Genomic DNA, 12,849 nt, shown 5'->3' on the forward strand with positions numbered 1-12,849 from the left:
CACAGGACTGCTGCAAGCCCCAGGGGCGCTTGAGCTGAAATGAGAGAGATGGCTTGTGAAGCTGCCCGCGTGGGAGTCGCATGGCTTCTGCGAGGAAAGCAATTTAGGCAGACAGAGGCTTATCCAAATCAAAGAGGCTTCCAATAACTCTGCTGCCGCAGACAGAAGCAGCCTCCTCAGTCTGCAGGCTACAAGTGCCAACTGTTAGTGCAAAAAAGGACTTTGATACACATTTCCTATTCCAGAAATGATGATCCAGGTCTGGACAAGCTGACAAATGTGTAATTGTTTTTCAAATGAGTTTTTAATAGATACCCAAACCCTTTTTTTCTGAGAGGTGTGTATAGTCTCTTCTGTACGTACTTCCATGTTTATGTACGTACAGAGAGAAGCATCCAGACACCTTTTCTAATAAAGGAGATCAGTTCCCCAAAGGGACTCTTGACTGAATTAAGGCTGTTGTTTGTAGGAAGCCAGATCGAGTAATGTGAAAAACTGATTTGTAGTAATAGACACCAGGGGTGGTGGGGGGCAGTGGGAACAAGGTACAGTGCAGTGTGTTTTCCACAACATCTACAGGACACAAGAAAAGCACTTAGACACGGTAAGGCCGGGAACCATGCTGTACTAACCACCAGTGTCGGTGATCGCAAAGGGTCTTTGACGTTTGAGGGTAGGGGCTCCCTGCACTGTCAGAATCCCACATAAATCACATGCTTGTTGCAAAAAACTCACGGGAGGGAAGGAGGCTCTAATTCAGCCAGCCTTCCCCTGTCTAAAAAACAAAACACAACACCCTTTTTCCCACACGCCGTATGCAAAATCAGAATGCTCCGGGAACAAGGAGTTGTCTTCCGAACCTTAGGTTGGGTAGAGAGGGCAACAATGGAGAAGAGGCCATGTGCCGTGGAGTCTTAGATACAAATGCAGGAACAGGAAGTGACTTGCAGTGTTGTGCGAACCTCGTGTCCTCCTCCTCGTGGGAACTACCATATGTACCCGACCTCGTCCTCTTTCTCGTCGCCCTCGTCCTCATCATCCTCCGTCACTGCCCGGGCGTGCACCCGCAGCTTCCCCGCTTTGTCCTTTGGTCCCAGCTCCCATTCGTCCTCTAGGTCATCCAGCAGGACCACAGAGCCGCCACTGCCAAAATCCCCTGAAGTTTCCTGCTCCTCTTCTGAAACATTAAGAAGGAAGAAAAGATCTGAGGTTAGGTTCTGCTTATGCGTCACGACTTCCTTAACTGTAGGGCAAAATCATGCAATTTACCTTCTGAACATGAGAGCATCCCTGTCTACCTGGCATGGACCACAAGCCTTATTCTGATATGAGCCCCAGAATTCTTGAGATGTTTCTACCTTTTTGGGAGGTCTATCTGAGTCACTCTTTGCCTGCAACCGTTTCTGACTGTCAAAAACTGTTGTCCAGTTCATTGGCCATAGTGAGCTCCTGGCACTCGGAAAACTAGCTATGCATTATCTCATGTGATTTCAGGGTTACTTTATCTCCATTGTAAACTCACTCACTGTAGACCATAACGACCTCTACAAATTCTTCTGCCCAGATCCTCATACAGTGAGTACCTCTAAGTCACCAGAGGTCATTGGGGGCTGATGCAGCAGGCCTTACTCACCACAGCTCACAGCACCCTGTTTCCTGGAGCCAGCTAGCTCGTTCCCGTATTTATCCACACACCAGCACTGCCCTGTGCCACCGTGGCACTGTGTGGCTTTGTAATAGCCCTCCTCATTACACCGAGGTATGAGTGCTCCTGGGAGAACAAAAGGTCCAACTTGAATCAGAGAAGTGCACAGATACTCAGAGTTAATGCCCTCAAAAACAGACAAGAGGGCACACACATCAGACAGGGTATTTACTGCAAAGCCAGCAAGAAAGAAAGGCATGCTTGGTTATTACCTAATCAAAATTACAGGGCCCTAGGACTTGCTCAAGGTTAGATAGGATTCCTTCTTGGATGAGTTCTCTTTTTCCCTGTGGTTCTACTCTTATTAATAACTTTTTATTTCAGAAGTTTTTCCAGTTTTATTGAAATGTAATTGACATATAATCGACACACAGCACTGGATAAGTTTAAGGTGTATAGCACAATGATTTGACTTATATATTGTGAAATGATTACCACAGTAAATTTAGTTTACATCCATCATCTCATATAGAAAAAAAAAAAAGTCTTTTTCCTTGGGAGAAGAACTCTCAGGATTTACTCTTAGCAACTTTCACATCTACCATACAGCAGTGTTAACTATAGATATCACGTTGTATGTTATATCCCAGTACTTATTTATCTTATAACTGGAAGTTTGTACCTTTGGACCACCTTCATCCAATTTTCCCACTGCCCATACTCTGCCTGTGTTTACCACCAGTCTCAAAGTTTGTTTTTAGATTATACATACAAGTGATCATACCATATTTTCTTTCTCTGTCTGACTTACTTCACTTAGGATAATGCCCTCAAAGTCCATCCATGTCATCACAATTGGCAGGATTTCCTTCTTTCTTCTGGCTGAATGATGTTCTGTTCATATATATATATATAAACATATATGAACTTCTTTAGCCATTCATCCGTTGATGAACACTTAGGTTGTTTCCACATCTTGGCTAATGTAAATGATGCTGCCATGAATATGGGTGTGCAGATATCTCTTTGACATAGTATATTCATTTCCTTCAGATATATTCCCAGAAGCAGAATTTCTGGATCATATGGTAGTTCTATCTTTAATTTTTTGAGGAACCTCCATACTGTTTTCCATAGGGCTGCACCAATTTATAATCCCAGCAACAGTGCACAAGGGTTCTCCTTTTTCCACATCCTTGCCAACATTTGTTATCCCTTGTCTTTTTCATGATAGCCGTTCTAACAGGCAGGACCTGATATCTTATTGTGGTTTTGATTTGCACTTCCCTGATGATTAGTGAGGCTGAGCACCTTTTCATGTACCTGTTGACTATCTGAATATCTTCTTTGGAAAAAATGTCTATTCAGCTCCTTTGTCCATTTGTCAAATTGAATTATTTGTGGAATTTTTGGTTTGTTTTGGTTTTGCTATTGAGTTGTATGAGTTCTTTACATATATTGATATGAACCCCTATCTGATATATGGTTTGCAAATATTTCTTCTCATTCCATAGGTTGTCTTTTCATTTTTTTGATTGTTTTGCTGCACAGAAGCTTTTAAGTTTGGTGTAGTCCCACATATTTTTGATCTTGTTGCTTGTGTTTTAGGTGTCGTATGCAAAAACTCACTGCCAAGGCCCATGTCAAGAGCTTTTTTCCTATGTGTTTTTCTAGCAGTTTTATTGTTTCCAGTCTTACATTTAGGTCTTTGATCAATTTCAAGTTAATTTTTGTGAGTGGTGTAAGGTAGGGGTCTAGTTTCATTCTTTTACATGTGAATATCCAATTTTCCCAGCACCACTTATTGAAGAGACTGTCTTTTGAATATATTAGTTGATTGTATATGTATGGGTTTATTTCTGGGCTCTCAATTATGTTCTGTTACTCTATGTGTCTATTTTTATGCCAGTACAACCTTGTTTGTTGACTATAGCTTTATAATACAGCTGGAAATCAGGAAGTGTTCTTCTTTGTTCTTTCTTAGAGTTGCTTTGGCTATTTGGGGGTTTTGTGCTTTCATATAAATTTTAGGATTGTGTTTCTATTTCCGTAAAAATGCTACTGGGATCTTTATAGAAATTGCTTTGAATCTATACATGACTTTGGGTAATATAGACATTTTAACAATATTAATTCTTCTAATCCATGAATACGGGATTCCTTTCATCAATGTCTTAACAGTTTTCAGCATAGAGATCTTTCACCTCCTTGGTTAAATTGTATCATCTGCAAACAAAGAAACTTTTACATCTTCCTTTCCTTTAATGTGCTGCTAGAGAATTTTTGCATCTATATTCATCTGGGATATTGGCTTGTAGTTTTCTTTTCTTGTAGTGTTTTTTTCTGGCTTTAGTATCAAGGTAATGCTGGCTTCATAAAATGAGTTTGGGAGTGTTCCCTCCTCTGAAGTTTCTTGGGAAGAGTTGGAGAAGGATTGGTGTTAATTCTTCTTTAAATATTTGGTCAAATTCACCAGTGAAGCTGTCTGCTCTTGGTCTTTGCTTTCTTGGGAGATTTTTGATTATTGATTCAATCTCCTCACTAGTAACCGGTCTGTTCAGATTTTCTATTCCTTCCTGATTCAATAACATTAATACTTGAGAGAATCATAGGATTTTTTTATCCTTTATGTGCTTTTAATGAGTGGCACAAGTTTTAAAAATATATCTTTGCTTTCCTGGAATAAATACTACTTGGTCATGATATATTGGATTCAATTTTCTGATCCTTTTGCATCTATGTTACTAAGTGATAGAGGCATACAGTTTTGTTTCTTCAATTTCTGTATCAAAGCAACTAATTTGTAAAGTGATTCAGGTATTTTTCTTTTTCTGTACTCCAGATGTTTTGTATAAAATGAGAATGATCTCTTCCATGGATTCACCCATAAAAATATTTTGGGCCTGGTGCCTATTTTAGGAGGTGACAGTAGTATTTTGATTTAAAATTAATGTTTTTTTTTTTTTTTTTTTTAATCCTGTTGGGTCTTCTTTTTCTTCGTGACTCATACTCAGAGTATCCTTTTCAACTCGGTTTTTGTAATTGCTGTAAGTTGGTTTATAGCAATGGTTTCCAAAGTGTGGGCCCAGGACCAGCAGCTGCATCACCAGTGGGAAGCAAACTGCTTAGAAAAGCAAATTCTTGAGCCCACCTCAAACCTACTGAATTAAAGACTTTGAGAGTGGGGCCCAACAAACTATGCTTTAATAAACTCTCCAGGGGTTTCTGTAGTTCTCAAACTGTGAAGTTTGAGAACTACAGATTTATACTATTCATCTATATCTGAGGTTACAGCCCATTTTTAAATTCATGAGACTATTTGATTTCTTTTTGCTTTACTCTTAACTGTGTTGTCCTTATAGCTTTTGGATTTGAAATTTTAGTTGTTTTTTTTTTTTTTTTTCCAGAAATGCATTTGAAGCTATGAATGTTCCTCTAAGTTTCATTTTAGTTGCTTCTCTGTTTTTGGCACATAGTGCTTTCATTTTCATTCAGGTCTAAATGTTTTTTAGTTTTACTTTATTTCATCTTTGACTAATTATTTAAAAAATAAAACCCAGACATATAAGGTTGTGTAACCTCATTTTTTACTTCTGTTTGTATTGTGTTGTAGAGAATATCATCTATGATACTTTTTTGAGGTGTTTAGTTTTAGTTTCCTTTTGTGTAGTCCATGACAAATGTCATGTGTGTTTGAACAGACTGTCTGTTCTATGCCTATGTACATATACAGGAATACATATATAAAAATGCTAATGAATAGGAATACATATATAAAATAGAAATACATATATAAAAATGCTAATGAATTATGTTGTTCATTTCTTCTTTTGTATACTTGAACTGTAAGTTTTCAAGAAGAGGTATATTATTAGAGTCTCTGATTAGGCTATAGATATGACAACTCCTCCTTGCAGTTCTGTTACTTTGTGTGTGTGTGTGTTCTTACAACTCCTCCTTGCAGTTCTGTTACTTTGTGTGTGTGTGTGTTCTTTTTTAAAAAATTTTATTGTATATTGGACTATGGTTGATTTACAATGTTGTGTAAGTTTCAGGTGTACAGCAGAGTGATTCAGTTATTCATATACACGTATCTATTTTTCAAATTCTCTTTCCATTTATGTTATTACAGAATATTGAGCAGTGTTCCCTGTGCTACACAGCAGACCCTTGTTGGTTATCTATTTTAAATGTAGTAGTGTATACATGTCCATCCCAAACTCCCAGTTTATCCCTCCCCACCTCCACCTTTCCCCTTTGGTAATCATAAGTTTTTCTGTGTCTGTGAGTCTCCTTCTGTTTTGTAAATAAGTTCGTTTGTATCATTTTTTTTGGTTCTGCATATAAGTGATATATGGAAACAATGGAATGTTACTCAGCCATTGAAAAGCAACATGGATAGACCTGGAGATTATCATACTAAGTGAAGTCAGACAGAGAAAGACAAGTATCATATGATATTGCTTTATATTGCAGAATCCAAAAAAAACCTATACAAATGAACTTATTTAGAAAGCAAACAGACTCACAGAATTAGAGAATGAACTTATGGTTACCAGGGGGAGTGGGGGAGGGATAGACTGGGAGTTTGGGATTGACATGATCATATGGTTTTTATTCTTCACTTTGTTAGCATGGTGTATCACACTGAATGATTTGTGGATATTGAAAAATCCTTGTGTCCCTGGGATAAACTCCACTTTACCATGGCATATGATCCTTTTAATGTATTGCTGGATTCAGTTTGCTAGTATTTTGTTGAGGATTTTTGCATCTATATTCATCAGTGATATTGGCCTGTAATTCTCCGTTTTGTGGTATCTTTGTCTGGTTTTGGTACCTGGGTGACAGTAGCCTCATAGAATGTGTTTGGGAGTGTTCCTTCCTCTGCAAGTTTTTGGAAGAGTTTGAGAAGGATGGGTGTTAGCTCTTCTTTAAATGTTTGATAGAATTCACCTGTGAAGCCATCTGGTCCTGGACTCGTTTGTTGGGAATTTTTTAATCACACTTTCAATTTCAGTGCTTGTGATTGGTCTGTTCATATTTTCTATTTCTTCCTGGTTCAGTCTTAGAGGCTTCCATTCTTTTTAAGATTTTGTCCATTTCTTCTAGGTTGTCCATTTTAGTGGCATATAATTGCTTGTAGTAGTCTTTTAAGGTCCTTTGTATTTCTGTGGTGTCAGTTGTAACTTTTCCATTTCTAATTTTTTTGATTTGCATCCTCTCCACTTTATTCTTGATGAGTCAAAGGGTTTATCCATTTTGTTTATCTTCTCAAAGAACCAGCTTTTAGTTTTATTGATCTTTGCTATTGTTTTCTTTGTTTCTATTTCATTTATTTATGCTCTGATCTTTATGATTTCTTTCCTTACTACTAACTTTGGGTTTTGTTTGTTCTTCTTTCTCTAGTTGCTTCAGGCGTAAGGTCAGGTTGTTTATTTGGGACTTTTCTTGCTTCCTGCGGTAAGATTGTATTGCTATAAACTTCCCTCTTAGAACTGCTTTTGCATCATCCTGTTTTCATTGTCATTTGTCTCTAGGTATTTTTTGATTTCTTCAGTGATCCATTGGTTGTTTAGACTCCACATGTTTGTGCTTTTTTCCAGTGTTTATCTTATAGTTGATTTCTAATCTCACAGCACTGTGGTCAGAAAAGATGCTTGATATTGACTGCAATTTTCTTAACTTTACTAAGGCTTGCTTTGTGACCTAAGATGTGATCAATCCTGGAGAATGTTCCATGTGCACTTGAAAAGACTGTGTATTCTGCTGCTTTTGGATGGAATGCTGTATAAATATCATTTAAGGCCTGTGTTTCCTTATTGATTTTCTATCTAGGTGATCTGTCCATTGATGAAAGTGGGGTGAAGTCCCCCACTATTGTGTCACTGTCAATTTCTCCTTTTATGTCTGTTAGTATTTGCCTTATATATTGAGTGCTCTTATGTTGGTTACATCTATAGTTACAATTGTTATAATGTTACATTTTGTTTTAAAGTTATGGGTATACCAATTGATGACATGTAACATTTCAGCAAGATAATAATACCTCTTTCTCTTAAGAACTGAAAACAAAGTATTTGCTCTTGTCAGATTTTCTCAGTCTCTGTCTCATAATAAATGAGTTTCGCCCAGTCACATTTATGGTGACTACAGATATGTGTGTTTTTATATCTACCACTGTATTTTGTGTTTGCTGTCTTCCCCCTTTCCTGCTTTCTGTTGAAATGATCAAGTTTTCTTTATTCTTTGGTTGTCTTCCATAGGTTTAAAAACTATATATTTTCTTTTATTCCTGAATAAACCAGACACATTTTTATCACATTTTTCTCACTGACCCCCAACAGTCTGAAATTTTAATTCTACCTTGATATCAAAACATTTTTGTAGTTCATATTTGTTTAGATTTAGCAGCATGCCTTCTTTTCCACATTGTATCTCAATAATTCCTTCTGGTATTGTTTGTCTTCTGCATATTAAAACCTTTAGTAAGTCTACGGTTAGTAAGCTTACTGAATCTGTGGTTTGAGAATATGTCTGTCATCACACTTGGATGATCACTGAGATGGTTCAAAGTGATTTCCTCTCAGCACTCTGAAGATAATATTTTCTCTTCTAACACTCAACTGTAGGTAATATTTATGACAGGTTTTAGTTTTCATTTTTCTTAGGGGGCGTGTGTGTGTGTTTGATGATTGTGTGCTCATCTACTATGGGACGATTCCCAGTGTAACATGAGTAGTAACATTAATCAGCCATGTGAAGATGGAGGTTTCTGCTTACCGCTGGCTTCTGCCTAATTTTATTTGTGATTTTTTGAGAGTGACTGTGTTTTTAAATTGACCTTTTATTTTATTTCATAGAAAAGATCTGGAAAGAAGAGTGGCATGGCAGACAGTAACCTCTGATTCAGCTGATTCTAGCAACTGCTCACCAAGCTATTCCAAGATGACCACGTTCTCAAAGATCACAGCTAGGAAGTTGCCCCCAGAAAAATCCCTCCTAAGTGACAGGTAAGTCTGCTGGTGCTGCAATTAGAAGTAGTGCCCATACTCTTAGTTGCTCAGCCAGTGCACAGCACCCCTTGTCTTCAGGGAACAGAAGGAAGGACAAAAAAAAAAAAAAAAAGCAGATGTTTTCTTTTGAGAGCAAGTAGAAAGGTGAGGAAATGCTGATCCTCCTCCTTGAGCTGCAGTTGGAAAACAAGAGCAGTTAATAGATGCCCTGCCCCCAAAAAATATATATCCTGGCTTGAGGCCCCAGGTTGGTAGGAAGCAGATGCTGCTCTATATCTATAGGGTAATAGAATCACCGTTTTTTTCTAAGTAGGCAGTAATTATAACTGACTGTAATTTGTTATTGCTTGTCTCTGCTAGGAATCTGAATGCCCCTGAATACACATGTGTTATATTAGGAGATTTCCTCCTGCAAAAAATAATTTGTAAGCAGATAAATGGTATTTTTATGAGTCGGCTGGAATAATATCCCTATGTGGGGAGATGTGGTAAAGTGAGCTTTAAAACTAGGTGGGATTCACAGTAGGAAAAAGATAGGCCTTTCATTCCTATGAACTGGGGAAAATAAAAGATGAGACATTTTATCTGAGGCCACATACTTTAAAAATAATATCTCATTATCAATGAAGCAGTAAGAAGATATCCATGCATCCAAAAATAGCACTCTCTATTAGTTCTCTTAAGCACATCACTCAAACCCAAAATGACCTCGCACATGGAAGAATCAGATCATCGAGCACAAGTCCTTGCACTGGAGGAAAGCCCAATGGAAGAGGGATCCAGAAAGATGCTTTTATGTCTTCAACACTGGAGAAGAACCTACACTCAGGTCCAGATCACAACAACTTTGGAGTTCTTGGTGAGCTGAAAAGGGTGTTATCAGAAGTGGGAAGTCTAAGGCAAGCCAGTGAAATAAGTAATTTTCAAAAGTAGAAGGAAGGAGATAAGATGCACTTTGAGTGGCACAAACATCAGATGAAGAGAAATGGCTAGAGTTCACAGACCAATCTGCAAAAAACTTGCCCGTTTCCTTCAAGAAAATAGATAAATGGCAGGCTGTTTAGGGGGTGAACCTGCTTCTGAATGTTTAACAGGAATAATTCGTGTTGTAGCTGTCAGCTCTCTTTTTAAAAAGCAAGGGAAGCAGTGCAGGCTCTTTTTTGGGCAAACAAATGAGGTGTCTCTGATGTCTCAGCAATGGCCTGTTCTGCGTGCTGCAGAAAGGAGGGTATGGAGCTAAAGGGAACCTTCAACAGCCAGCATTTGTTACCTTGGCCACAGATTTGCATGTCAGGGAAAAAACACACTCGCACAACCCACTTGCTTCCACCTCAACATCTGGACAAACGATAAGAGGAGAAACGTAGAGACAGGGTCCAGTGATCATGCACATGAAACAGAAATGTGTTTAAGTGCACTCGAGTCCTTGGACCCTGTCTGATAAATTCAGAAGGGACTCAGCTCATCATCCTCCTTGAATGGACAAGTTGATCTGCAGAATGTAGGAAATTCTATAATTTATAGATCTTATCATTTTAACTTGGAAGGAACCCTTGAGAGCTCCGTTTAATGGCCATACCTGAAAGAAGGAAAAGCCAAGATCAGGGAGGGGTTAGCTCGATTTCAGCCCGGTGACCTGCCCACTGGTCATGGGCTGACCTTTGACGTCTCCTCCTGCTGATGGAGCATGCAGCGTTTCTCAGCCAGCTAACTGAGCCTCAGAGTATGTCCTGTGGACTACCGCATAGTACCAGCTTCCTGGAAGAGCCCTGTCTCGGGTAATATGAGGCAGTTCTTTCACAAAACACTGGTCCCTAATTGAATAAGCATGGCTGTGCTCAATATTACAAGAGACACGGGTGGTTTAATTAGTTGTTTAAATGAGTGGCAAGAAATGGTACTTACCCAACAGGCTTTTCCCCTTGTTCAGCTTCTGAATCCTGTTCATTTCATTCTGGCAAGGGAGACCTAAAAATAATTTATGAAAGTCAGTTTCCAGATGGTAAGGGATATGACGGCTAATGACTGGTTTCACTTTTGACACGAAATGGAGGCAATGACACACCTGGGAGTGGAATTACTTCATCTGCTGTTACTATGCAGCAAAACAAATTCAGGCCATTAGTGGCACTAATTTTAAAAAAACAACATTTTATACCACTAGGTACTTAAAATAGTATTCGGGGGCTACTTGCACTGTATAGGAATCTTTCTTCCCACCAACCAGTCAAGCAAATACCAAGTGTCTAGTCAGTGATTTCATTATTTACTTCCTTATATAAAGAAAAAAAGTCTCTTATCAGCCAAGACTTCTATGAGCTGAGAACCAGGATAAAAGGTTACTAGTGGGTACGTGTGTTGAATCCACAGACTGGGACAAATACTTAATCTACCTCAGGTCTTACTGCAGGATAGAAAGACGATTAGAATGGCTACTTCCGACCTCATGGCTCACTACCCCAGGAAAGTAAAACACAGGCCTCAAGGGACAACTATGAAGATACAGAAGAGATCTAGAGGGACAGAAGGGTGACACCTTAACTCTGGGCTTTGCCACCTCCTAGGCAAGTACTTTGGGCCTGTCTCTTTCTCCCTCTCAGCCTCCGAGTCTTCAGTGATAAAACATGTGTTATTACAAACGAGCTCAAAACTGTCCATTCTCAAGTGAAGGGCTGATACAGTGGGAGCCACAGGGCTAACGTAGGGCATATGAAAGTGTGTGGTACCCTTTTGACTTCCACTCCATGCAAAAAGAAAGGCGACCTCACTAATCTTAACTAATCTTAATTTTACTATGACCGGCCTTTGCAGATGCTGTGGCTCTATTTGCTCATGGTTCTCCAGCAAAGACCATGACATTTGGATTCTCAGAGCACTTACCCTACCTCTGTAAGTACAAGTGTGGAGTCTGCAGAAGGTACCTGAGTGCCTGTTTACATCTGTTACCCTTCGGATTTCACAATGCCACCTGGTCTTGCTTCTCATTCCTTGAGAGAAACTATCAAGTACATGTTTTTGACTTCTGGGTTTAAGATGATTTCGGAGTACAGGAGAAAGATACCACCTGAAACCAACAAAAAAGAGACCAAACTCCATCTTTCTTTGATGATTAAAAGTAGCATCTAGGGCTTCCCTGGTGGTGCAGTGGTTGAGAGTCCACCTGCCGATGCAGGGGACACGGGTTCGTGCCCCGGTCCGGGAGGATCCCACATGCCGCAGAGCGGCTGGGCCCGTGAGCCATGGCCGCTGAGCCTGCGCGTCCGGAGCCTGTGCTCCGCAACGGGAGAGGCCACAACAGTGAGAGGCCCGCGTACCGCAAAAAAAAAAAAAAAAAAAAGTAGCATCTACAGCAAATAATGAACATTCACTGAATTCTCAGAATGCACCAGCTAATGTTTTGGAACTTTCTCCTAATTAATTTAATCTTTACAGTCACCATATGAGGTAGGTACCAATGGAAATGCTCATCTCCCTATGAAGAAATACAGAGAAAAAAATCTTTAGGCATTTAGAAGACGGTTCCTGAAGGAGCAGCACAATCATAAACAAACACTCTGCCAGTTTCCCAGGAAGAACGTTTCTAATTGTCAGGCCCCTTTCTCAAACGGTCTTTAAAAACTCATAAGTAGAAATGAATCAAGACTGAGACCTACTAAAAATGCTGCAAGAAAAAGAGAGGAACGAACTAGAACAAACTTCAGATGAAAAACTTGTGATAGAAAATGTATGCTGCTGAGAAGAAAATATTTACCAAAGATTCTAATGAAAAAAGACTGTCTACAAGTATTTTAATGCACAGATACAAAAGCTCAAGGATATAAATGACATAAAGGGAAAACTAAGCCGTTAAAGAAAGGAAGGCTATATCTGAAGCAACAAAACTGATGTGAAACGTCCATGTGACTGATGAGAAGAGACTAAACACGTGGGACAAAAAAGTTTTAATTCTAGAGCTTGAAAGAGCATAACATGTCTCAGGAAAAAGTGATTGATGTAGCCTGAGCAAAACTAAAACATGTCCAAGGAAGTTCATAGCCGTGAAAGGTAAAGAATCCTTTTGACTTCCAGGCAAAATGGGTACATCACCACCAAAAGGGAGAAAAATTCGTATGGGTTCACTCTTTCAGTAACTACATCCAGGGCTAGGAGAATAACATTAAAGTATCAAGAGAGCAAACTATGATTCCA

At 39.1% G+C, this 12,849-nt stretch overlaps 1 protein-coding gene across 2 annotated transcripts in view; it reads right to left on the reverse strand.

Moving 5' to 3' along the window:
* Nucleotides 1-565: 565 nt before the first annotated feature.
* Nucleotides 566-12,849, reverse strand: part of SPOCK1 (SPARC (osteonectin), cwcv and kazal like domains proteoglycan 1) — a 550,294-nt gene continuing 538,010 nt past the window's right edge. Inside the window, exons 8-10 of one of the 2 annotated variants that reach the window (XM_029217594.1) lie at nt 10,567-10,629; nt 1,634-1,771; nt 566-1,177 (exon numbers count right to left, since the gene is read on the reverse strand). In XM_029217594.1, the coding sequence (XP_029073427.1) occupies nt 987-1,177; nt 1,634-1,771; nt 10,567-10,629 (392 nt within the window). In that variant the 3' untranslated portion in view covers nt 566-986. The remainder of the gene's footprint in view (nt 1,178-1,633; nt 1,772-10,566; nt 10,630-12,849) is intronic. The other variant, XM_029217593.1, reaches the window with a different exon arrangement.

Source organism: Monodon monoceros, unplaced genomic scaffold (genome assembly GCF_005190385.1).
Source record: "Monodon monoceros isolate NGI ecotype Baffin Bay Population unplaced genomic scaffold, NGI_Narwhal_1 Super_Scaffold_12, whole genome shotgun sequence".
Lineage (NCBI taxonomy): Eukaryota > Metazoa > Chordata > Mammalia > Artiodactyla > Monodontidae > Monodon > Monodon monoceros.